At 50.3% G+C, this 25,190-nt stretch overlaps 1 protein-coding gene across 2 annotated transcripts; it reads right to left on the reverse strand.

Annotated features, from left to right (window-relative positions):
* Positions 1 to 1,368: 1,368 nt before the first annotated feature.
* Positions 1,369 to 20,002, reverse strand: UAP1L1 (UDP-N-acetylglucosamine pyrophosphorylase 1 like 1). Of its 2 annotated transcripts, none has more exons than XM_076355256.1 (9): positions 19,726 to 20,002; positions 11,625 to 11,829; positions 10,563 to 10,738; positions 9,293 to 9,465; positions 8,260 to 8,453; positions 7,284 to 7,424; positions 5,494 to 5,679; positions 4,667 to 4,733; positions 1,369 to 3,678 (listed from the first exon to the last, which is right to left on the reverse strand). In XM_076355256.1, exons 1-9 carry the CDS (start codon positions 20,000 to 20,002, stop codon positions 3,592 to 3,594), a joined length of 1,506 nt encoding a protein of 501 aa, XP_076211371.1. In that variant the 3' UTR covers positions 1,369 to 3,591. The 2 variants fall into 2 exon arrangements, with proteins under 2 accessions (XP_076211371.1, XP_076211372.1); XM_076355257.1 differs by lacking the exon at positions 19,726 to 20,002 and adding an exon at positions 15,293 to 15,383.
* Between the last annotated feature and the right edge of the window lie 5,188 nt (positions 20,003 to 25,190).

Genomic DNA, 25,190 nt, shown 5'->3' on the forward strand with positions numbered 1-25,190 from the left:
ACACACACGCAATCCTGGGCAGACAACACAGGCCTGGGAGTAGACAACTGAAATCTGTGAGAGGATGTGTGTGAGTGCGTGAAAAGCAACTTAAGTGGTTGTGTAAACAAACCCTTCCACAAGACCTGGCACTGAATTTTGGTACTCGGCAGGATCCACTTGTCCCACACAATTCCTTCCCTCGCCTGCTTCTCCACAGACCCCCCAGCCCTTCGTCAGTCCCTGTGCAAATAGTTCTCTGCATCTTCACTGGGGCAGAGGAGGGATGTTATCAGTGGGCGTAGAGGAATAGGGAAGAGCACTGTTCAGTAATGTACACATTCAGAGCCACAACATGACTGTGGTTTTGTAATAACCATTACTTCTATATCAGGTTCATAGCCCAGCAGGGAAAAGCATTGAGGCAGCTGCTTTAAGACTACTGCTTTAAGTGCTGGCACTGAATTCACCTTCAGCTGTGCCTAACTATTCAGTTAACATGCATCATTTGAGCCTTTAAATTTTGAATCCACCTCACACTAGATTTCCAGGTAAAACTGAACATTGGGTGTTTTTCTGAGCATTTCATGATTTAAAAAAAACTAAGAAGCAAACAATTCTAGTAGATATGAACACTCCGCATAAACAAGCAGAGGAACAATTTAACAGAAGCCCAAAGCATGCATTCATTTTTAGTATTTATTTTCCTATCACAGGAAACTACTGATTGATTCATGTATCTTAAAAACACATTAAAAACCCCAGCAGCCTTCATATGAGTGCCAAGGGAGAAACACGAGGTGAAAGAGGTAAGGAAGAATATCTACTTCTGACCTTTGCTGGGTTCACTACTAAACCCCCAAAAGAGAGGACAATCTGTCATTTGTGGAAAATTACTAACTTCCCCTACTGATTTTTCCATAAATAGAGCCCTGTTTAAAAAGTGCCTGTCAATGGGAAGCAAAGCAAAAGTTGCACCACAGTGAGTGCTCATTACCTACACAACAGCTGCGAAAGCCTGACTCAGATCCAGATCACTCAAATCTACCTTAAATATTAAGAAAAACACACACCACCCACAATTAAACTCCCTCCCCTTAGTAAACTGAGTTGAAAAGCTTGAAAAAAAATAAACAGGATTGCAAGAACAGAGTCTTCTGCTTTCTGATGAAAAAATACATCCCACAATGTCAAACCTCTTCATGAATTACCCTCTGCCGCTTTCACATCCCCCTGTACATCTGAACTGCGGGCACTGTAGCCTCCAGCCATGCCATCAGTGACACTGTCTCAGTGTCCTGCAACTGTGGTGACAACACCCGTGACGTGTAAGGACAAAGACAAATGTATTTTCCTCATGAACAAGAAACACAGACAGACACATGGAAATCACAGTAACATCTTTATTATAAAAATGCTTAGGTATCCAAAAGTTTCTGGAGTACTATGGGACCACCCTTTGTTTCAGGTACTTTTTTCATTTCATAATGCATACTAGAATTACTTTGTTACATATAGATTTATTTTTTTAAAGTTCTCTCAAAATTGTTTCTATGTTCCAGTTTAAAACGTGAGGAGTCAGAAAAAACCCAACAGACAAGACATTTAGCATTCTAATTCAGCTTCTCCTTGAAAACAACCTCTAAAAACCACATCAGCAACTCAGTGTACACGATTAAAGCACACGGGAACTGAAGTTTCAAAAGAGAAAGCACTTTAGAAAGAGCAAAAGAAATATCCTTTCTTTATAGCACAGTGTAATTTAAAATGAGCGTCTGCCTGAATCGACAAGCAATACTCACAAAGATACAACACAGTTTGTTCTCAGATATAAAACTTGACTGACAGGAATGGAATGACCCATAGAAACACCGTGTGAAAAAAATTACAGAATTGAGTGTCAAGGACAAATGCTTAATTTATACTAAAAATGGGAATTAATGGCTGCACATGCAAACTGAGGTAATCAGAACTGTCGTTAGCTGGTTTGCATGTGCAAAAGGTTCATTACTTACGTGCATGCAGATACACTTTATACCTGAAAACTCTGCCATTGACATTTAGATGCTTTCTTTGAGCCTACTTACAAACTGTGTTTACTCTCAAAGCCATTTTTATACTTCCCCAACATTCTGAATACAGCTCCACGTCAGGAATTACAGAAAGCCACGTAAGTTATTTAAAAGATTTATGCTTCATAAAATAGCATCAGCTATTCCTCAGCAGAAGCAGATGCATGAAATAAGATTCCAGATGAGGCATCTTCCTCACCACCTTCCTCACCACCTGATTTAGGGGAAAAGTTAAGAGTGCTCCTCAAGCAAAGGCCACCCAGCAGTGCACCTGAAGCATCCTCACGAAGGGTGAAACAACTTTGGTGTGTTCAGCGCAGGTTCTGCAGCAGGCAGTGCCCACCTGGCACGAGCTTGCTGGGGCAGCGTCCAAAGGCTGAACAGGAACAATCGTTTGTGGATCGCGGCCACCCTGGGATCCCTCGGCCAGGGCTGAGTTCATATGCTACGTATGTTCTGGCAATTAGCATCCTTAATTAACTGACACTTATCTTTACATTATGGTTAGTAATATATTTAAGAAGAAGGCATCTATAAAATTATTTCGTAAGTGAATACATGCTGGAAAACTACCTGACCAGAAACTGTAGAAGCAGAGGGTTGTGTTTTACTGTGTACACCGGTTATGCTGGCATTAAGTCTTTTTTTGGTTTTGGTTAAGCATTAAATTCTACCATCAGGATTTGTTCCTCTCATTACTTTCAGGTACTTTAAAAGAGTCCTCTTTGAGGGATATGGTATACATTAAACAGAAAAATGAGAAGTAAAATAAATGTTTGTTATAGACAGGAGGAGTAGAGGGTTGTGAAAAAATTTCTCATCTTTTTCTTTTTTTTAATTAAAAAAAACAGGTCACTACAGCTGTAAAGAGCAATCAGTCTAAACTGCATAGTTACTTATGTTTTCTTGGAATGGCACCAGCGAGCCTAGATATGCAAACCAGTCTGTTCTGCTTTGGAGTCCAAACCTCAAGCAACGCTTATGCACAGCAGCCTCCTCTGTATGATCTGGTTAGAGGATGCAATTGCTGAATTGGATCTTCTAACCAGCACAGGATTAGGGAAAAGATGGATCAAACTGATTCTTCAGCTGTGCATACAATTTAAAAACAAAAACAAACGAACAACAAAAAAAACCCCAACCCCACCACCACAAACAAGGTACCTAACAAGGCACTGAAGAGATTTAATCTTCTTGAATGCAAAGCTGATTTATTAGGCCCTGCCTGGCTCTTTTATAGATTTGTATGCACAGCAAATAAGAAATATAAAATCTGTTTGGTACCCGGAAGGTATTAATCTTCATTCATATCCAAGTCTACAAAACAGACTGAGGTAAAAGGCAAAGCCTTCAAAGTCACCAAACAGAACTGGTGAGCACGTACATGTGTGTAAACAGAACTGCTGCAAGGATTTGGCATCGATCTGATACTGCAAAGCAATTTTTTTTTAATGCACTTCATACTGACATTTGAGTAAAGTCAGTTCTTATAATGGATCTGACAGATATCTGATTTGAGCGGGAAAGGCCTCCCTCCTCTTCAAGGATTTCCTAGCATTTCCCCTTTGTTTTCATCAAGTACAAAGGGAGAAGGGAAGTCTCTGTTCTTCGTGTACGCCTCCAGACCCTGAGAATGTATGAAAACAGTACCATTAGGTTGTAAATGCATCAGACTGGTTACCTGCTCTATTTTTAAGTCCATGTAATGTCCTCAAAGAACGACTGACTACCCAAAGTTAAAAGGTCACGGGAAGGACAGACAACAGCAACAGCTCCCCCAGTGACAGAGATGGAAAGCATTTCAGCCCCAAGCCTGGGGTTCATGAAGGAGAGGCACCGATGAACCGTAAAACAATGGATCTCAGAAACAAGCTTCCTGGGAAGGAGCAGGCATGGGAAGGTGTGTCCTTAACTCACATTAGAGTAATCCTAGCAAAGAAAAGTCAACTTAAATTGCCTTGTTTTCATTTTGTTCTTACAATGCATTGATTGCGAGGAGTTCGCTACCTGCACACAGAAACCTAGCGAAGATGTAAAGTTTTATGAACGCCCTTCCCCACAGTGCCCACATATCCTCCTGCAATCCGCTATTTCTCACCCTGTCTGTCCAACACAGGGAAGCTCCTCTTCTCACTACTAAATGGAAGCAGCTTTCCCAGGACCAATTATTTTCAGAGGCACAAACTTGAGAAATCTGTTCTAAGACGTGGTTTCTCTAAAGCCAATGCACATATCACACTTCTGATTCAGTATTCACTCACTGTGGGAGACGGACACAAATTAGCATACAACCAAATACAGTGACCCCATGGATTTTGTAATTTGAATATTCTGTACTTTTCATTCAGAAGATCTCAAAGTACTTGTGAATCTTAATAAAACTGTGCAGCCTTGTTGCAAGTCTCATTTTACAGATGTCTAAAACTGAGAGTGAACAAACTGCTGAAGAGTAAACCACAGTGTAACCAAGAACGTAACACAGAGCCCAAGTCCTGGTTCCCTTGATCTTACCGTTTCTCGGCAAGCCCAGGCTAAGAGAAATCCCCTGTGTTTGGAACGAAATCAGATGCATACCTGCACACCCTTAAAAATACCTCCATAGATAGTTTTCTCACCTCTCCAAAGTAAGACACTAACGGAGAAATCTCACACACAGCCGGAGGATCTTCAGTTCCTGAGAGACTAAGGAAGAGAACACAGGATTGACTTCTTGCTATGCTTAAACAGTGCATCTTCCTCAAAAGATCATCAAGAATAGGATATCCAGAAGGATAAGAGATTTGTTATAGTCACATGCACCAGACATTATTCAAGCACAAAGTGTGAAAATAAAAGGGAATTAGCAGGTCCCAAAAATTTCTCATCAAAACAACAACATCACTTTTATAGAGGTGCTTTTCAAGTAAAATGAACGGCTTGTGGGTTTATTAAACTATGAGTTGGTGAAGTAATAGCCCCACAGAGTAAAAGCAGCTTCCCATTCACCGTGATGCAGGAAGTATCTGAATTGGTAACTGCTGTAATAGCTGATCCCTAAGCCCACCTGAGAATCTTGCTGGGCTTTGAGCACTGGGGCCATATTCAGAAAAGCTGATGAGGACTACAAATTACAATTCCTTGGGCTGGCTAAATCCAGAATGATGGAAAAGGTTGCCCCTGCCTAATGAGTTGCTACAGGAGGAGTCAACTCACAACCCCAAAGGCAGGAATCTCTGTCAGAGATAAAGCCCAAAGCACTGTGCATTACTGTCTAGAGCACTCACAATCACTAATGGAGCAGGAGCTGTAATAGACATTACTCTGCATGTTCAGAAAAGACCAGCTGAACAAAAATCATGCCAAGTCACCCTGTGATCAAACGGATGTCCGGGTTTGTAGAGCACAGTACATGCCATTAGCTAGGAGGCAGAGAAGCTGCGGAGAAGGTCACAGAGGCTCGTACCTGAGTTTCTCCGGTATCCTGCAACCATTTTCATCCAGAAATCTGGCCCCAGCCTTGAGAGCCCAACGGTAGTGCTGGGCCAGGAGGGCTTGCCGAGCAGTGGTAGGAGTGTCTTTGTCAGCTGTGTCTGCGTTTTTTAGTGGCGAGAACTCCTCTTCTCTCAAAACTTCAAATGCCACAAAATTCCTGCCGGCAAAGGGGAGAAAACAATGATAATGAAAAACAAAGCTAGCCATCAGCCCTGTTAATGCAACAACAACTTTCACAGGGAAAGGCTCATATATATTTTAGGGAGCAGTGATGTATGCAGCCTGGGGCAGCCAAGCTAAGGAAAGCCCACCTCCCATCTGAAGAGCAAAGAAGTACCAGGGACGTGTGATGGAAAAAAACAAGAAGAAGCCCAGTCTCTTTGGGAACATAACAGCAGCGTCACAACTCTCCAGAGCTGTGCACAGGCAAGAGGAAAAGCAACAATTCTGCAAAGATCCCACAGAAACCTCTCCAGGCACTAGAAGGCTCGTGGACAAAAAGTCTCAGGCAAGAGCATGGCAGGATGGAGAGGGCAGCAATGCCTGAAGCTCGGACACAGCGCTGAGCTGTGCGGCTCACTTCAGAGCACTGCACCGCTGCTCCAGGAAATGGCCACTCCACTTGGGAGTCTGTAGGCAAGGATCAACTGAGGACACCAGTTCCCAGGGATGAATAAGCAGTATGGGAGGATTCACAGTTGAATGTTAAGTACAGCTGTTTATCAGAAATGGGAATGCAAATTAAAAAAATCCCACAGCAGCATCTGTGTGTTTCTGCGTTTCACTTGTGAAGAGCAGCTGCCAAGCTGGTTTTGCAGTATTATTAAAAAAGCACAAGGAATAGCTGCTTGCAAATGAGTCCTTTCAAAGCTCAGAACTCGGCACTGTTTCCATCACACTGGTTTTGCCTTTGGTACGATACTTCTTTACTGAACGCATGTCAGGAAACGGAGACCAGTTCAAACCTCAAGTGCTTTATCCTAAAGTAAATCCTCTAAAGAGAAAAATACTATCCCCAAGGATAATTCAGTTTGCCTGAGGTCTCTTTTTGCCATTTATTTAAGCCTAAAACAGAATCTTTACTGCTGAACTCAAGACCTCGGAAAATAGGTTAAGAACACTTATGCTAAATTCCTAAATTATTAAAATCCCACATTCTCTAAACACAAAGTAACTGCGCTGTTACTGCGCTAACACTATGGCACAGTGCTCTCAGCTATGTTTTAGAGCTTGGCAAGTCAACATTGACAGTTCCCACAGCAACAGTAACTTGGCCCCATGGTGCTTAAGCAACCTGTTTTCCAAGCACAAAGGGTGTGAGCTGAGCCCTGGCGTAACATGCACCAAAAACATAACCAGAGCTGCAGTTGCCATGGAAGCCACAATCCTGAAAGACCTCATTTTTGCAAGTCTGACTACTCCAACATGGGCTTGTATTAAACATTGGCTTTGCGCTCAATTTCCTTTTTTTTTTTTTCTTCTTTCTTTCACAGGGCTGGCAGAGGCTGGGCCAGCCAACACATCCTTGGTGGAACAAACAGTTCTGGGAGCACGGTCAGAGCAAGCCCGGCTGCTGCCGAGCGCCTTGTCACCGCACCTCTCGGAGCCTGTTGTGTTGGAGCTTGGTGTAGATCCAACAGCCTTTCTAATGAGCTACCCACAAACCACGCACTCCCTGGCAAGGCCTGTTACAACCTACAGTCATTCAAACAAACATTGAGAAGGAGAGGAAAAAAAAATAAAATCATGTCTGCCACTAACTTAGAGAACTGGAACACATCAAACACAAACTTCTCCAGCTTTATCCCGTTCGGTTTTAGCGGTTTTACCAGATTTCCCTCCTCGTCAATGTAGGGCACCTTCTTTATGGCTACATGATGCCTCAGCTGCGGCTCATATTTCCTGCAAAAGGAGAAGAAACAAATCCATTTACTTCATGCCCACTTAGAAAAAAGTAGTATGCTTCTGGGAAGCAGATGGCTTATTACTGCTCTGGATCATCTCTCAACTGTTGTGGGTGTTGCTCTCTCCAAATTGATCCAAGTCACATCCAGGAAACTCCACCGAGCAGAGCAGCCCGGCCAGCGGCACTCCCTGTACCAGTGGGACATGACAGGGTAAAGCAAGAGGAGAGGGAGGACCCGGTGTCAAGCTGAAATTGCAGGTAGAGATAAAAAAAGGTAACCCATTGTTACCAAAATTATTATCTGACTGGGATGACAATGGAGCAGAGCAGATCCCTCACACAAGGGTGGATCAAGCTCTTCAGGAAGGTCATATTGCTGCTCACTGAATGCCCAGCATCACATCCCCATCTCCCAACACCAAGGTGCACAGTCCTCCCCCAGCTTCGCCTTCTCCCCCAACCTCTGTTGTCCCAAGGGATGGCATGGGTGACATTCCCATTGAAAATCCTCAGTGTGGGGCTGCGTTACTGACCACACTGCAGCCCATGTGGCTGCTCACCCTCGCAGGCCCAGGAAGGTCATGCACTGATATATCTCGGTCGATTTAGCTACAGCAAAGCATGCAACCTCTTCATCGGGTAAGGCCTGAAGAGCATGCTGGGGCTGTCAGAAAGTGGACACAGCTGTTTTGAACTGTTTGGAGGAGAGAGGAGGTGAAGAGTAGAGCAGGAGGTACCCATAACTGAAATCACAGAGTGGGAAACAGGAACACCCACTCTTGGAGGCATTTCTGGGCTGCACAGCTGCCTAGCAGGTCTGCTGGAACTTACTGGGCCACCATCTCCAGGAATTCAACTGTGAAGAAATGGTTGCAGATATTGCCGGTGCTGTACATCAGTCCCCCATCGGGGCTTTGCTGCTGTGCAGTCTCCAGGCTGATCTCACTGTACTCCACCACCTGGTAGACCCCATCCACACAGCACACCACCCCAACGGGCTCTGTGGGGTAGGCCTTCTCCACCACCTGCAGCCACAGGACAGAGGGCTATGACAAGGAGGAAGAAAATCCCAGCGCTATTCCAAATCTCACGTACAAATGGTCCTACAGGACTGTTGCACGCTGATCCTCCAGCACCTCAGGAGCACGGGCAGGGCAGCGCTGGGTGTACGGAGTAGCCTGGAGGCACATTTTGCCCAACAACTAGGCATAAAACCCAGTACTCGACCACTTAATTGCACAGTTGCTCCAAAGACAAACCAGTTAAAAGAAATCGGCATACTGTGGGGCACTTTTCTTATCAAGCACTGAGACCTGGCATTAAATGAAAAATGTTTGCAGCTATTAGCCTTCAGCTCTCTGTTTGCATGAACAGTTTTAATGATTAAAGTAATACAAATCTCTCCTCAGGCACCTGCTGCTTTAGGGTGACAAAATCAGGCTGATTTGGCTTTCCTCATCTTCCACAGTGGGGCATAAGGAATGCCTCCATGAGACTTAAAGGTGCCTTTATAAAACACAACTCAGTCTAATACAGCTTCTAGATAGCCCAAGTGCCTCTGTAGAAAGGGCAGGGCATAAAAGGGGAAGCAATTCCAGTTTGTAGTTTCCTGTGCAGTTACAGTCCCTGCTCTAACTGAAGTTTATTTTCCACAGTACTCTGGGAAGAGGGGAGGAGGACACCCACAGGTAGGGATTCTGAATGCAACGCAGGCAGCAAGCAGGTCCTCTAAATCTGCTTGGAGCGAGCCGCTGTTGGGCAGAGGTCTGAACACCCTGGTTCATCTAAGCTCACCAGCAGCTTCCAAGTGTAATCAGACCTTAGCTCCCTGTGGGAAAATGGCCCAGCGTTAGCATGGCCTCACCTTCGCACCGCAATCTGCCCCTTTGGAAACACAGAAGCCTATGAAGACTGGATCTGCCATTTTCACGAGGATATTGTCCACACAGTATACATGGACATACTGGATTCCACGCTGCTTCATGTCGTCCAAGATCTTATTATCCACCAAAGCACGGTATAAGCCACCATTGCCATCTATAATGCAAGAGAAAAGAGAAAGCCCTGGTTAATTAGTGACTTTGCAGGTTTTTTGCAGCTAACAGAGCAAAAGCTGAAAGTCCTGAACAAACTTTCTTTAAGAGCAGAGCATTAGAAATGCTTTCTAGCCAAGAGTCAGTGCTACCTCTGCCACACAGTTCAGGCAAGCCTGTTCCCCTTCACACACCAGCTCCCTCACCTGCAGAGTGGGACCGTGGGGACCAGCCTCACAGAGAAGCATTACGAGACTTTATGAAGCCTTGTAAGATCCTCAGAGGAAAAACACTAAAGGGCAAAACATTGTGCAGAGGGTGGGAAAAGCCTGTTACATTTCTTCTCTTCCCGTGCAGAGCAAAAGCATATTTAAAACTCAGCCTGGACAAAAAGACCAAAATAAATCTTACTCTCTGTTTATCTTCCCCCCACAACTTCCCAATGCCTTTTTAAAGGCTTGAACTGCAGCTGCACAAAAGACACCTGCACGTTTGTTCATCACAGATCACCCTTTCACGGTTCCTCCTTTGACACCCCTATCAGCTCAGGAAAACCACTCTGCAGCCGCTAAACCACATCACTGCAACATGGCCCCAACCAGGCTGCCTTCACCGAGTCTCTTACCATGCCCAGGTTAGGAGAAGAGAACTTTACCAGGTGAGACATTGCAATCATTTTGGAAAGAGTTAATCTTCTTGCTGCTTTTTTACCCATTTCCAGCTATCAGCCTTGAACGGGAGTCTGGCTCCCGACAGCTTCACCCCTGGGAGGCAGCACCCCAGGGACCTCATGCACAGCCCTGCCGATGCACATTGTTGCTAACCTGCAGCTGCCCCACTCCTAATCCTGCCAATACTCCCAGACTTTGCCAGACTTTGATAAAAAATGTGTGCTGTGGGCAAATCTCCAGCAAGAACTAAACAGAGATTGCTACAGTCTTGATTACCAGCCTGAAACATTTAACTGAACCCTCCCACACTCATCAGAAGCATTAACATTGACCTCCAAAGACTGCTTCATGTGCCAAGGCTGGCTGATGGCTAGTAGCAATTATCAACACGTTACATTACTGTACCATGTAAGGGTGAACAGCGGGGTACCTGGAGCCATAGCAATTTTCCCTTTCTCCTCCAAGATGGCCTTCCCATCAAAGGTGACAGCAGGCAGCATTCTCTGTTCAAACATGATCACATTGGATCTATCCAGGTTGAAGTAGTCATGTTCTACAAAGAACTCCTCTGTCGGCCCCAGCGTGAACTCACTTGTCATGATGTACCTGGGTAGGAATGGGTGCTGAGCAATGAGCAAGAAAAGCACAAGCGAAAGACAAAACTACAAATGGAACACAAAAGGGAAGAAACCCAAGAGTGTTAAATGAGAGACGCTACAGTATCCTGCGGTATGCACTTTTCTCAAACCCTAGCTCAGACCAGGCAGTAACTTCATAAAGGTATCTCTTCATAGTCTAACGAAGAACACTTAGCAGAAAACATTCCCAGAAGTGTGCCGCAGCGCCTTCCTCTCTCTCACCCACCACATCCCATAGGGAATTCATATTTTACACCTTGCACAGAGCTAGTGTCTTTTGAAGCCTGGAGGCTTTTGAAAGCTAGGAGCAGCCAGGAGAGACGGCAGCCAGCTGTAAACAACAACAGCAGGAGGTGGCCTGAAAATGGAGCATGACAAGCATTGACTACTGTGAGGGGACGAGTTTTTTTGCTGTGGCAGAAATTGCAGCCAAGGGGAGGCAGAGGGTCTTGGAAGGTGAGCTCTAGGTGATCTCTCCCTCCATGCAGGAACCTGAGAAAGCACAGCACAAACAGATGAAATCTCTTGCGAAGGATCTGAAACAGGCACTGAAAAGTGCTGTTTATAGTGTTGTCAGGGACTGTGCTTGAAAAGACAGCACAGTACAGCAGTTAGGGTAGCAGTCAGTGATTCAATGGCAGTGCTCGGTCCCTCAGGTTTGCAGACAAGGAGCTGCCACTTCCCATCCCTGCACACCCTCCTCCAGCTGCTGGCATCGCAAATCCTGCCAACAAAAGGCTCTCCCCTGACCTGTCTCTGTACGGCACCCAGCAAAGTGCTTCTAGAAGACAACATAGGCAAGACTGCAACACAAAGACCCCTGCACAGTAGGTCTGTGGCTCCAGGTCACCTACCATGGGATGTCACACTTGCAGTGGTGTCTCTGGCCAGCGAGCTGCTCCACTTTGCGGATTCTTTCTGCTTGGATCTGATACAAGGTCTTGCCACTGGGCAACCCCACGTTGTACATGCCCTTGGGATAGCTCACTCCCAGGCGAGTTCCTTGTCCTCCAGCCAGGAGCAGCACTGCCACCTTGTTCTGCGAGATCTGATGCAAGCCTGAACAGAAGAAAGAAGCCCAAGGGAACATAAGAATCACAAAAGCAGTCAACATCCCATGCTCTTCTCCTGAGCCTTTCTGCAAAGCTCAGGCAGCAGCCAGAAGCTGCCGCTTCAATGCCCACTGCTGGCAGTTCAGAGAGAAATACAGTGCTGCACATAATACCAAAAAATCCATTTCACCTCTTTGATGCAGCAGTTTCCTCACCTAAAGCAGCGGAGGGTGTAACAACAGGAAACAGCCATGAGTGGCAGCTTAGGAGGTTCAAACTGGACATTAGGATAAAAACTCTTTACTAGGAAGGTGGTGCAGCATTGGAAAAGATATCCAGAGAGGTGGGGGATGTCCCTCCCTTGAAGTTTTCAAGGCTTACTTTGATAAAGCCATAGCTGACTTGACCTAGGGCTGGGTACGGTCCTGTTCCAAATAGGGGTTGGACTAGAGACCTCCAGAGGTCCCTTATCACCAACATTTCTACATCCCAAAAAAGCGAAGTCTCATCATCTTCAGTAACGCATGGGCATTTCTGGAATCTGCCCTAATCAACTATCTCTACTTGTGCTCCAGCTTCTGTTCGGCTGCAGTCAGGATTAATGACACAGCCAAGCCTGCAGAAGCCACAACTCCCACAATCTAATTAAAACCAATATAATTTCTCCTGACAAACCAGGGAAGTCCAGAACTTGGGGAAGAACCAGACCACATAATAAACACCCAGCTCATTCACAGTCTTTGTTCCCTGCCTTCTCTCAAGCCAGCATCACAGTAACAACTGACAACCGTGAGAAAGAATTTTCCTTAGGGAACACTTTGCACTCCTCCAGGAATGCAGTGAGCTCTGGGACTGCCCAGGTCAAAAGCCACAGCTCTGCTGCTGTACAGTAGCTATCAGAGCCTTTTGCAACCTAATGCAAGAAGTCTACTGCACATCACCAAGGCTGCCACTGCTCCCTTTGGTCCAGGACAGCCCGTGCTTCACCCCAACCTCCGAGGAAAAGACAAACACCCAACTTTTAACCACATCTGGGACTAAAAAATTCCTAACTTTGACTGAAAGACATCGGGACCAAAGATAATGAATTAGAAGAAAATCAGGATTGTTTTTATGCTCGTCTTTAAAATGAGCAATAGAGGGAAAATACCAATTGCTGCTGTAACAACCAGGCTTGGTTTTAATTCTGTTCAAAAATCTAGCTTTCAGCAATAAAAACAGACATAAGTCATCCATGATATTGCAGTAATACTGTTGACCTCCCCATGCTTAGAAGTTTCAGTCCCACCACAGCAGTAACACCATGTTTCTGCCTAAACTAAACCCTTTCCAACAAGGCTGGTAATGCCCGCTCAGGCACACCGAAGGAAGCTGGTTATGCAGCCCTGCCATCGCTTGGCTGCACAGCAAGCCTTTAAGCTCACAAGACAACAGAAGTGTTGGCTGGAATCCACCTCTGGAGATCTGCCATCCACCCTCCCGCTCCAAGTGGGATTAGGAGAGCTCTCTAGAGGGAAACCTGTGCTGAAGGTGGAAGTCTTGGGATTTCAAAGTTTCAGGAGGTCCTTGGATAGAGGGGGAAGCCTGAATGGGTTTGAACTTAAAATTTAAAAAGCACAGCCAATAGCACTGGGTGAGCTGTATGGCGATGCAAATAAAATAAACATAATTTTATGCAGCAAACCACAAGCAATTAACGGCTCCTTTGCATCTTTACTGAACTTCCCATCGCAAAAGACTTAAAGCACAGAGCAGGGGGTCTAAGGTATTAGATACGGCACTATTACTTGCTCCAGTCCTCAGCACGTGGTTTGCCGCCGCGTGCTCGGCAGGCTGCCAGTGCACGGCACCATCATGAGAGAAAGGAAGGACCTGAGCAAAGGGCTGCAGGGAGCATGGCTCCAGGCCTCCCAGCGCCCCGGCTTGGGCGGTGGCTGTCCCCCAACCGGACCTGGCACACAGGCAGCAAACTCACGCAGGAGGGAAGCGTGCGGGCGAGACCTGCGCTTTGCACGCAAGCCTGGCTCACTGCAGCCACACAGCCCTGGAGAGCACAAACCTGGGTAAGACCTTCCTTCCTACTAGCCCCATCTCCCTTCTCTTCTCTCTCCTCCCCACATAGACACAGAGATTCAGCAAACCGACAGCCAGCTCAGCACCAGGCTAGCTGGGGGTGCTCAGCTCCCAGCTGGCCCTTGAGTCTGCATCCCCACCAGGACCAGCCCCACCATCGCCTCTGCTTGTACCCGTGCCTTGGAGCAACAGCCGTGGGATGGAGCAGGGAGGAATTACAGGCTAGTGGAGGGGTAAGCAGCGATGACAAAGTTACCAGCAGGGAGAGAAAGGGAAAGTGATTGTGGTTAGAAACCAAAGCCAAACTCTTTGGGTCGGGTCACTCTGTTGTGGCAGCCACCCCCTGTCCTGGGGCAGGGCAGGGAGAGGATAGTCACAGCTGTAGCTGAAGCAGTGAGTGTTACCACAAGCGAGGACATGGTTGCACAAATCCTGCCCATTCCCTTCCCCTGCTTTATCCCAGGAAAAGGAGTTAACACTGTCATGGTCCTGCTGAGCTCAACCAGTGCGGGGAGCTGATTCACCGCCCTGCAAGGAAACACCTCTCGCTTGGCCAGTCTATCCCTGAGCAAGCTTAATCTTGGCCTCTCCACAGTAACGACAAGCCTCTCATAAAGTAAGATAAATAGCAGTGTCTGAGCAAAGAAAAGCCCTTGGCCATGAACACTGGCAAGAGTGTACTTGCTGTCATTCCCATGGCCAAGGACAATGCTGGATGAGTCACTCTCCAGTGATTCCCAACCGCATTTAAAACCCACAGCAGATGGACATGGGCCCGGAGACCTGGCGATGGGAAGGGCTCTGAACGTCACCATGCCACAGCTGCCCAGGGCTGAACGAGTATCACCAGACAGCAGCACGAGACTGCCATGTGCAGCTGTGCAGGACCAGCAAGCCCAGTGAGCCCATCCTACTGAGCAGAGGAGCCAAGATGGTGAAATATATACGTATATACACGTCACCATCCAGTTGGCTCCAGCTACTTGCTCCTCAGGATGCAAATACGCAACTTGTTCACAGCTGCACCAGTTGTGCCACACCAGTGCCCCACAGCCCCAGTTAGGAGGGTCACAAGGGCAGCAGTGTGAAAGGAAACACACAACCTTCCTCTGGCATCAAGACCAGCAGTCCCCCAACAAAGCAAACCTGAAGCTCTCTAAAGATCCGAACAACCTTGGACTGAAGTTGAAGGCTAAGGCACGCGGTTAGTAAAATCAAAGTACCCAACCACATCCCACTCAGGACTGCTCCAGGTAGGGATGCTGCGTGGATAACAACAACCAGGCAGAGCAAGGCACTGAGTCATGGTTCAGATGCAGCACATTCATCGCCTACCTCCATCGACACAGCACTCCCCCATGCTCCAAAGCCGAGTACTCATTAGCGCTCATCCTTACCTAAGCCTTGCCTTACTGCAGGGCTGGGGCAGGTAGTGCTTCTCCGCTTGGCCTCGCATATGTGAGCGGGGCAGCACCGGAGCAGCACCATGCCAGGCTGGCGGGCTCCTTCCACCAAACCTGACCCAAAACATCCCAATGGAAAAAGAAAAATTAAAGGAGGAAAGAATTTAGGGGGGGGGGGATCTAAAAAAGTTCCCGTGGGACACTTCCAAACTGTTCTGTTTCAAATGGGCAATAAAAACATTTAAAAAAACCCTAAATAATCTAGAACTGAAACTGCTTGAGCTAAAGTATTTCACACTGATTTAAAACAAAGCTGTCTGAGGTCTGAACTCGGCATTTGCTGGTCTCACAGTTGCTGCAGCACAGGGGGTGCTGCTTTGGGCTGCAACTGAGATTCATCCACCAAGTCAGGTGCTCGCCCTGCTCCATCCCTGCCACGGCACCATCGGGCTCACACCAACACGCACACTCTGGTCCTGATGCAACGGACCACATCCCACTGGTCTCAAATTAGAGGTTTATGCACAGCAATAGACGGTGACCAAGGGGCATCACTCCATGAAGCTCTGGAGCAAACGCTGTATCGGAAAAGCCTGTGAGGTCCCATTTGTCATGCAGCATCCAGCACAGGCGGCTGCGATCCTCGGCCACGACTCAAGGGTGCCAGAACTGGCATCACCTCACTGAAACAGGGATGTCCCAGAGGAGATGGCAGTTCTCAGAAGTTTTCTATGCAGTGACGAGAGGATGGATCTGCCCAAGTGTGATTTGGCATCTCACACCCACCTCCCGGAGGGGCCTCTCACTGTGGGTATCGAAACCTTGACCTATGCGGGATGAACCCAAGTCCAAAGCAATACCATTGATAACACCAACGGTGTCATTCTTGTTTTCTCTTCCCAAAATTCAGCAGACTGATGGGGCCGTACTCCCGGGAGAGGGCTGACCATGGCACACATGAACAACCCAGCAAGGAGATTCTCCTTCCCATCATTTATGGCATTCCCAGTATTTACGGTACAACCCTACAACTACCAGAGAGTTTTCCCAGGTTTCTGATCTTAGGTCGCCATGAAAATGAATATCCCCAAAAATGTGAGTAAATAGGTCTGCTCTGACTTCCCAACTGTAAAACTACTAATATGCACAACTAAATATGCACAGTCAGTTCATAACAACTGACTCATCTTGCTGCACATTCCTGCAGTAAATGGAAATATTTATCCCTCTTAAAAAAACATCCACCTTATTTTCTGCAGCGTATGAAATATGAACAGCTCAACCAAACAAAAAAGAGAAGATGTGTTGGCTGTTAGATACCCACCAATGCTGCAGTCTTATTCTGCATAGAAAGTAAAAACAAAAATAGATTTCGCAGGAAGAAACAGATTGATCTTGCAAGAACAGACCGAATTCTCCTGCTGAACAGGCAATTGGTCAGCCTGATTACAACAGCAGTCAGCAAGAGAAGAATAAAGCAAAAAGATCAAAATCCTTAATTCTGCAGAGCAGTCAGATAACCAGAACGGCTCATCAAACCCTCTGATGAAATGGGAGCTACGCTGTGGCCCATGCCCAAGACTTTTTAGATTTCATTAATAAAACATTTAGAGAATGTAAAAGCGTCTCTGCTTGATTTATACCATCATCCCTAAGGCTGCCTAGAAAATGTGATCACTTAATGTTTGTGTTTAAGATCTGAAAGCAAATCTGACCACGCTAAGTTTCATCATCTCAGAGACAATAACAATGATATATATTTTTTTTTTAACTATTAAAAAATATCTTGGGTGTTCCCAAGACTAAGTTTTGAGTTGCCTAGTTCTTTTAACCATCGTTTTTTTATCACAAAAAAGGGGGAAGGGAAAAGGAGGAGACATCATTTCAGCTGTTCAGCCTTTGTTTGCAGAGGACATGCTGCAGGTGGGAGCTGCTGGAACTTGGACACCCGGGGACAGAGCACAGACGAGCTCAGCTCAGGGGTGACCCTGACCCCGCAGCCCAGGGCTGCATCAGCTGCGCAGCCTCAGGGACATCAAGCAGCGGGTCGGGACTGCTCACTCTGCTCTCGTCCAGCTCAACACGACAAGCAGCTCACTGGAAACAAGAGTCTTCTGCATCCTGCATCCCCTCAAGGACCCACAGTCCCTGCAAAGCCTGTGCTGACGATGCCGGCTCCACTGGAAAATGCCATGCAGGGGCACGGGGACACTCCTGGGGATGAGGCCACGTCCGCAGGGACACGCGGCACGCCAGCACTGCCCAGGTTCAGCGGCATGTCTTGCTCCTCATTGCCCTCCTCCAAGAAATAAAACGGAGGGCTGACTCCTATCTCCAGCATTAAACTGGATCATAAAAACAAACCAAAGGGAAACAGAAGAACCGCGTCCCCCTCTCCTGGTAGAAATGAAAAAATGCTGCCTGCGGGACTGATGTGGCTTGGGGCCATCCCGACTTCAGGTGACGTGTGTGCAGTGCCAGTGGTCCCAAACACACCAGGCCTTCTGGACTCCTGCAAGCATTGCTCGCAGCAAGCAAGGCCAGCCCCATGCAGTCTGCCTTCCCTTCCCTGATGCAGACGGCAGCACAAGGCAGATACACCAGCTCCTCGCTGGCCTGGCAGGGCGGAAGACGACCCAGCTTGGTAAAATCATTAATTTAACTGCACGGCCCTGACCTAGACCCATCTGCCTCATTCATGGGTTCCCTTCCTCCTCACCGCGACACCCTCAATCAAGAGGCAGCGACCACCATCCAAGCGGGTCCCCTACCAAACCCCACCGGTTACGTCTGGGCGGCTGCCGTGGTGCTGGCTGGGCGCTGACACCCTCCTCTGCTTGGCTGGAGATGTGAGCACGGGTGGTGGAAACCCTGGCTGGACCAAGCACACGTGGCCCCTGGGTCACCAGAGTTTCCTCCCGCTCCCTCCATCACCGCTGAGCCCCGTCAGCGGAGTCTGATGCGGCAGAAAAGCTCCCCTGCCCTGTGACCCTGCCGCTTCTATTTTTGCTTTTGTTTGGAAATTTTTACTCCCCCGCCCACACATCGCCACCTCTTTGCTGGCAGGTTTGGGTCAAGGCTGTGCAGACACTTGCCACAATTTAGGCAAGTGTCTCTCCGACCACAGCTGTTTTTTTCTGGCTTCCTTTTTTTATTATCATTATTTTTTAACGATGCTGTTATATTTTATAAAGAAGAGAGATAAATCTGAACCTTTGTAAATAAATGAAATAGAACGTGCACCTAGAAAAAAGCACAGGATATCTGTGTAAGACATACGTGCTGTGGGGGGAGCACAGCACCCCACATCCAGCCACCACCTCCCCCATCACCCCCATCCTTCACACACCCACGGGGTGACCAGCGAAAGCTGCCAGCATCCACCAGGCTCCAAAAAACATGAATGCTGGGCTTTCCTGGGCTTCTTCCCATCTGCTCTGCTCCCAGATCCCATCTCCCTCCTGTGCTGCACATGGCACAGCCTGGATGGGGCTCCGCGCCAGCCCCCACTCTAGCACGAGACTTGCCTTTGCAGCCGTAAGTGGTTTGGGAGACCACCCGTGAGCCTCAATGCAGCTCCCTATTTCAGCAGCAATGCAAACCCCCCTCTCCCACCCTCCCCAGGGATTTCACCTCCACCTGTGAGGTACAGCATTATCCCATGTCCTGCCAACCATGCACTCTCCAGCCTCAGCCACTGTATTTAACAGCTAAGAGTGAAAATTCGGTGTCTTGGCCCCAAAGTGTCTCCACAGCCCCTGCCATGCATTGGGCACCTGGCTGCCTGTGTTCAGGGCCTGGCGGTACAGCTGTAACCACAAATCTCTCCCCACCCTGCCTGCCTCACCGTCACCCGTGGCTCCCGCTCACCTCCCCCCTGCCTGACACCAAACCCCCCCTGGCAAAACACGGTGCCGCTGTGCAGGCTGCTGGATGCCACCCCAAAGGTGCTACCGCAGGACACGGCTCTCTGCCCCAGGGATCCCGCCACCGACAGCCCCGGTCTCCGCATCGGCCGAGGCTCTGCGGGATGCCGCGGGGATGGATGTGCCTCCCGAGCACCCCGCGCCTCGCACCGGGGCAGGGGCCAGGCCCAGGGCCGGATCCGGCCAGCCCAGCCCATTCCCGCTGGCGCCAGGCCGCGCTCTGTCGGTTTTAAGACAGCCCCGGCCGGTTTTTAGGACGAACCTCAGTATTTCTGGCACCGAGTCGCGGGAGGGCCGCGCTGGGGAACCCGCCGGGCGCGGCCGGCGGCGCTGGGGCAGACTCCCCCGTGCCCCCCGCCCCAGCCCTCACCCCGGCCGCCCTCCGGAGCCCCCGGGCGGAAGGGCGAGGGCCGGAGGGGCGCACCAAGGGCCGGAGCCCCAGACCCCCGCCCCGGGACGGGACGGGACGGGACGGGACGGGCGGCCCCGCGCCCCGCTCACCTTCCGCCTCCCAGCGCTCCAGCGCGGCGGGGCCGCTGCGGCGGGCGCTGCCCAGCAGCCGGGCCGGGAGCGGCTCCATCCGGCCGTCCAGGCGCTCCGGCGGCCCCCGCTGGCGGGCCCCGGCCGCCGCCGCCAGCCGGCAGTGCTCGCCCAGGCCCGGCGGCAGCGCCGCCAGCAGCGCCCCGCGCTGCGCCGGGCCCAGCTCGGCCCAGAAGCGCAGCAGGTGGCTCTGCCCGCAGCGCGCCAGCCGCGCCCGCACCTCCTCGGGCGGCCCCATGGCGCCGCGCCCCGCCGGCCTCTGCCCGCCGGCGGGAGCGGGCGGGGGGGGGGCGGGAGCTGCCGGGGCGGGGCCGGGGCGGGCCGTGGACAGGGAAGGGCGGGGTCATGACGCGACGCCCCCCCCCCCCCCCCCGGCGCAGCCTCCCCGCCGCTGGCGGGTGCGGAGCCGGTCGGCGGCCGCGGCGAGTCCCGCGGGGCCCGGGCCGCAGCGTGCTCCCTCCCTGCTCGGCCCTGCGCTCCCGCCCGGGCAACGCGTGCTTCCCGAGCTCGGCTCCTTCCTCGGGCCCGCGGGACCCTGCCGTCCTCCGCCACCGCGGGGTCCCTGCCTGCTGCTTGCCCGCTGCCCCGCCCTGCGAGGCAGGCTGCCTGCGGCCAGCGCAGCGTTTCCCCCATGGCCGAATTCACAGCCAGGGTGCCCTTCTGCAGTGGGCTGTGCCAGCTGATGCCAGATGCGTTTGGCTACTGAGATGTATCTGACGGGGACCCCAGGGGTGTTCCTGCTGGGACCTTTGTACCTGGGAAGGTCTCATGCCTTTTCTTGCACCTGCACTTGCAAACGTATCGAAAAGCTCTTGGGGTTACTTCAGCACAGCAGGCAGCTGGGCGGATCCCACCCCACCCCAGCCGTGATGTCTGCTGCAGGGTCAGGCCCCCCAGCTCACAAGTCCGGCTCCCCATCAGAGCCACAGTACCGGCAGCAGTGAAGTGACTAGACACAAAAACCCAAAGACCAAGGCTGGGCCAGTCACGAGGTGCCAGAAGGCACACAGCAAAGCAGCCTCCTCTGCGGCTCATGCTGGGGTCACAGCCAGCCGAGAGTGGGGACAGTGCAATGTCCTACACTCCTGCCCTCGAGCCCCTGGTATATTCGGTCCACTCTTGCTGCTGAGCAGCTTAGCACTAACTCCCTGTCCCAGCCATCGGCCTGTCTCTGTGGCATCCTGCCTGCAGTCGGAGCCCGGCTGGGCAGAAGGAGATGAGAAGACAGACAGACAGACAGCTGCTCAGACACAGCCACGTGCCTTGCGTGTGACCAGAGTCAGGGGAGTTGGACCCCATCCGGATGTGACGATCAGGTCAGGGAGAATCCCTGATAGTTGTCAAAGCTTCTGTTTCACGCTCAGTTTCCTACTTGATGTGACTCAACACAGCTCCTGCTTGGGTAGAGGCTTAGGGTTTCAAAGGCGCCTCGCTCTGCTCCCGTTTACACAAAATCTCTTCCTGCTGTGGTTGCATTCCCTGCCTGGTGTGTGAATGGGCGCAGGTCCTTCCACACACGTGGTGCCTGCACAGCCATCGACCCTTATTCATTAGAAAAGGCTCTGTCAGATCCAACTTATAAATCCAGCCCTGTTTTTTCATGCAGAACTTGTACAGCCCTTGCTGCCTCGCCTTGAAGGAACCCCAGCCCGTAGCCGTGGGATCTCGTAGCCGTGGGATCTTGGCTCTGGTGAACGCGCTCCCACCCCCCAAATCCAGTCATCCACCAGAACAGGTTTGTCCTGCTGCGCAGAGTTCCCCGGGGCTGATTCCACGACCCATTGCACCTGTGTGGGTAGAAACTTTCTTCTGTAAAGCAATAAAACCAATGGCAGGTTGCATCAGATATACCGGGCAGGACAACCTGAGAGAGCAGGAAGGAGGTACGCTTGGGCCAAAGGAAACACAAACATGCAGGTGGAACAGGAAATTCATCGTTAAAAAAGCTCTAGCACCCCGAAAGCAGACAGATGGCAAACACTGCTCCATCGGGGTAAGATATGCTACCAGGAGAGAGGTAGAGCTTATTTTTAGGGCCCGGCTTCGGTATGTAAGTATCCACCAATATGTTCCCCAAAGAAATGCGGTTTTACAGTCGTTCCCTGAGTAAGATGAAAGGCTGGGTATTTTGTGGCTGTGGCGTGACTGTTACTACACGCTGCCCTTAGCCGCTCCAGTGACAGCCGGCTTCAGCAGCAGCAGCAGAGTGGAATTTATAACAGGACAGAGCAATTGCTAGACAGATTCTAACCAGAGGCCTTGCAGCATCTATCACACTTTCATTTAAGACCCAGACGCTTCCCTATATTTAAACTCGTGGTGCTGAGACCCCATCAGCCAGAGGGGCGGGAGGGTGAGACTGGACGCGAGTGACTGCCATTTCCTACCAACACAAATTCTTGCTCTGCAGACCCAGGCATGTTGCAGAGCAAGCAAACAAAACCACCACCCCCCTGGACAGCTTATTTTAGCTTCCCACCCACCGCCCTTCTCCCAGCCCTCGTGACAGCCTGCGAGCCGCCAGGCAGCCACCAGACTTCCTGCTCGCCGGCCCTCCAAGGGGAAAAAACAGTCTGGAGGAAAGAAAAGTAACTTTGTGGGAAGCGCCCAGCCCCCTCCAAAACAAACAGAGCATGTCCTCAAGAGGCCCCGTAAGCAGCAAGATGGAAAACACGATGGCATCTCAGAGCTGGGAGGATCAAACAAGATAGCTCTCCCCCAAGGGAAAGTCTGCTGCATCTCCCTGACCACACTCCCCTCGCCATTTTTAGCCTCTGCCCAAAGGTTTCCTGGGGACATATGCATTTCTGGGTTGATGCTTTTGGTACCCCACTGGAAGTGATTCCCTGCACCCCCTCAGCTTTGGGGCTGAAAGAAGGGGTTAACACCAATTGCACTTAATGAACTGGACAGTGACGGGGAGCACCAGAACTTGGCACCTGGACTGTTGTTTGCACAGCTCCTGGTCCGGTTTTAACCAAGCCCCGACCAACCATTCCTAGGTATGGTCTGGTAACCTGTGCTGGCCGGGGACCAACCCACTTTGGATGTGGCACTGTTTTGGCTGGCAGTGCGATACGTAGAGGCAGGCTGTGCTGTGCTGGCTGGTCCGCGTGGCAGGCAGCAGCATGCACACACTGAGCCCACAGACATGCGTCTGGTTCCCCACCAGACCTCGCTCTCCCCCAGGAGAAGGCAGCAGCAGAGGCTCACAGCATCTCCTTGAACATGGTCATCAGTAGACAACCTCATGACTGCAGTCACCATGTATCCTCTGAAGAGTCAAGATTCACATGTGAACACCTATGTGCTGCTGAAGTCAGCGTGGGGTTTAATCTACTGCCACAGTCACCCAGCATCACCTGTAGATGGTCAGCGTCATGTAAGAAGGTGCCCCAGTCTTCACCACCAGCACCCTGTTCCCCCACTGCTCTGCTGGGGTTTGGTGCAGCTGCTGCAACCTTTCCTCCCAGGGGTGGCTGTGGGGGTGAAAAGCGGCATGGACTCCGGCAGACATGGCAACCAAAGACCTTTATTGCTCTTTGTTAGCATCTTTTATAGCAAGCAGAAGTGTACACGCGCTACCTGCAGCTTGCAGATAGGTTACAGCCTTGTGTTCACGCGCATCTATGCTCTAGCAGATTGGCCCATTCTTCCTGATCATGCAAAATGCCCTCATGGTCTTTATCTTGTTTTTCTCCTTCCAGCTGCACATTCCTTTCTCCGTTATTTTCTGCTTAAGTGCCTTGTCATGCCAGGTGGTGCAGTGTTTGCTCATTAAAATCAAACTCAGGAATGTCCGTTAGTGAGATTCCCATCCCCACGGGTGGCAACGCTGATTGGTGGGATACGCTGGCCTGCCACCAGCCTTCCAGGGAACATCAGACACCCTGTGCCCTCCCCAGAGAGTTGGGTGCCACCACACCAGAGCCATGAGTGTCACCGCCAGTGCCTGCAGGCCAGCAGTGAGGGAGGGTTGGGCCAGGTCTGAATGGCAGCTGGTGCTTTCCAGTAGCTCAGAGGAAGGAGAACTGAATAACTATGTTGTTTATATTAAAAAAACCAAAGATGGCTCTGTCAGTCAAAAGAGCCTGGGCTGGCCCCAAGACAAACTATTCAGTGAGAGGAAAAAACAAAAACTCAAAAAGCCTTTTCCAAGAATTTTCAAAATCTCCCTAACCTCATTCACCTGACCACGCCGAGGATGAAAACATCAGCCGGTCTCATGGCAGCCTCTTGAGGGCACTTTGGTATGGCAAGCGTAGACCAGAGCTGCACTGGGCAGTTGTGTCCCAGGTCCTTGTTGCCAGAGCAGAAAGCTCCACATGGAGGAGCGAGAGTATTTCAGCTGAACCACCGGACACAGTCAATGCCAGGAATTGTTTCTGGTATCTCTGGATTGCTTTCCTGGTGGGTAGACCTGCCAGGCAGGGAAATTGGACAAGAGACATTAAGGTCATTTTGAATCCCCCTTATTATTCCTGGCTGTTCCAGCAAGCCCAGAGATGTGAGAGGAACCTAGAGAAAAACTTGTTTTCCTGCAGATTTAGCCTTTGCTGAGCAAAACAGCCCGTGTGCTGATGCTACCAGAGCTGAGCAGTGTCGCATTCACTGCCTTGTTTCTGGAGCAGAAAGGGGAGGGATGATGCACCAGTTCCTTCTCCCTGTATCCTACACAGGTGTGAACGTGTTCAGTTAAACATGGCTAAGCCAAGCAGAAATCTCAAAACAGGTAGGACAGGTCCAGGAAATTTATGAAAATAAATGGTTTAAAGAAAAGCAGGCTGTGAACAGCCCGGCCGTAGCACAGAGGAAACCAGCCAGAGCAGGTCCTCGATAGAGAAAAGCCCAGTGAGGGTCTCCAGAGGCTGCTGTGATTTACCTGGCAGCCTGGGTCTGACAAGGGCTGAGGAAATCCATGGAGAAGAGGAGTGGCAAGAACGGGCTGAGAAGCCGGGAGTAGGACCAAGCTGCTGAAAACACCCAGGGATGGAGTCTGGCCTGGACAGGGAAGCTGATGGCGAGGGGAGCACAGCAAGGGCCACATGGATGGGAGGGCTTGAGGGCTAAGTGTGTTCCGAAGGAAATCACCCCTGGCACAGGGCACAGGGAGGTGTCTGTGGCACAGGGAGGTGTCCGTGGCACAGGGAGGTGTCCGTGGCACAGGCAGCCCCACAACCTGAGCACCCGGACAGTGACTAATTGCCCTTTCTGGCCGTCACCCTTCTCCAGCACGCTCGCTCCCTGACGCTTCTTCTCTCAGCATCATGAGCATCAGACAAGGATGGGGGCACTGGAGGTGCCGGCATGTGGCTGCCCAGGGCCCCTCAAGCGAGCCGTGGTGCCTGTGACATGGGAATCGTGACACCGGGGCCTTGCAGTCTGCTTTGTTGCAATGAACCATCTGACGGAGGGAGTTTGCAGAG

Source organism: Aptenodytes patagonicus, chromosome 18 (assembly GCF_965638725.1).
Source record: "Aptenodytes patagonicus chromosome 18, bAptPat1.pri.cur, whole genome shotgun sequence".
NCBI classification, from domain to species: Eukaryota; Metazoa; Chordata; class Aves; order Sphenisciformes; family Spheniscidae; genus Aptenodytes; species Aptenodytes patagonicus.

Excerpts from the sequence above, each read along its gene's own strand:
- UAP1L1 (XM_076355256.1), bottom strand. The coding sequence starts at position 20,002 with ATGGGGCCGCCCGAGGAGGTGCGGGCGCGGCTGGCGCGCTGCGGGCAG. Across the intron at positions 5,680-7,283 it reads GATGTGTTCCAGTTCTCTAA|GAATTTTGTGGCATTTGAAG; the intron begins GTTAGTGGCAGA and ends CTTTGCCGGCAG. Across the intron at positions 3,679-4,666 it reads TAGTGTCTTACTTTGGAGAG|GGTCTGGAGGCGTACACGAA; the intron begins GTGAGAAAACTA and ends ATACATTCTCAG.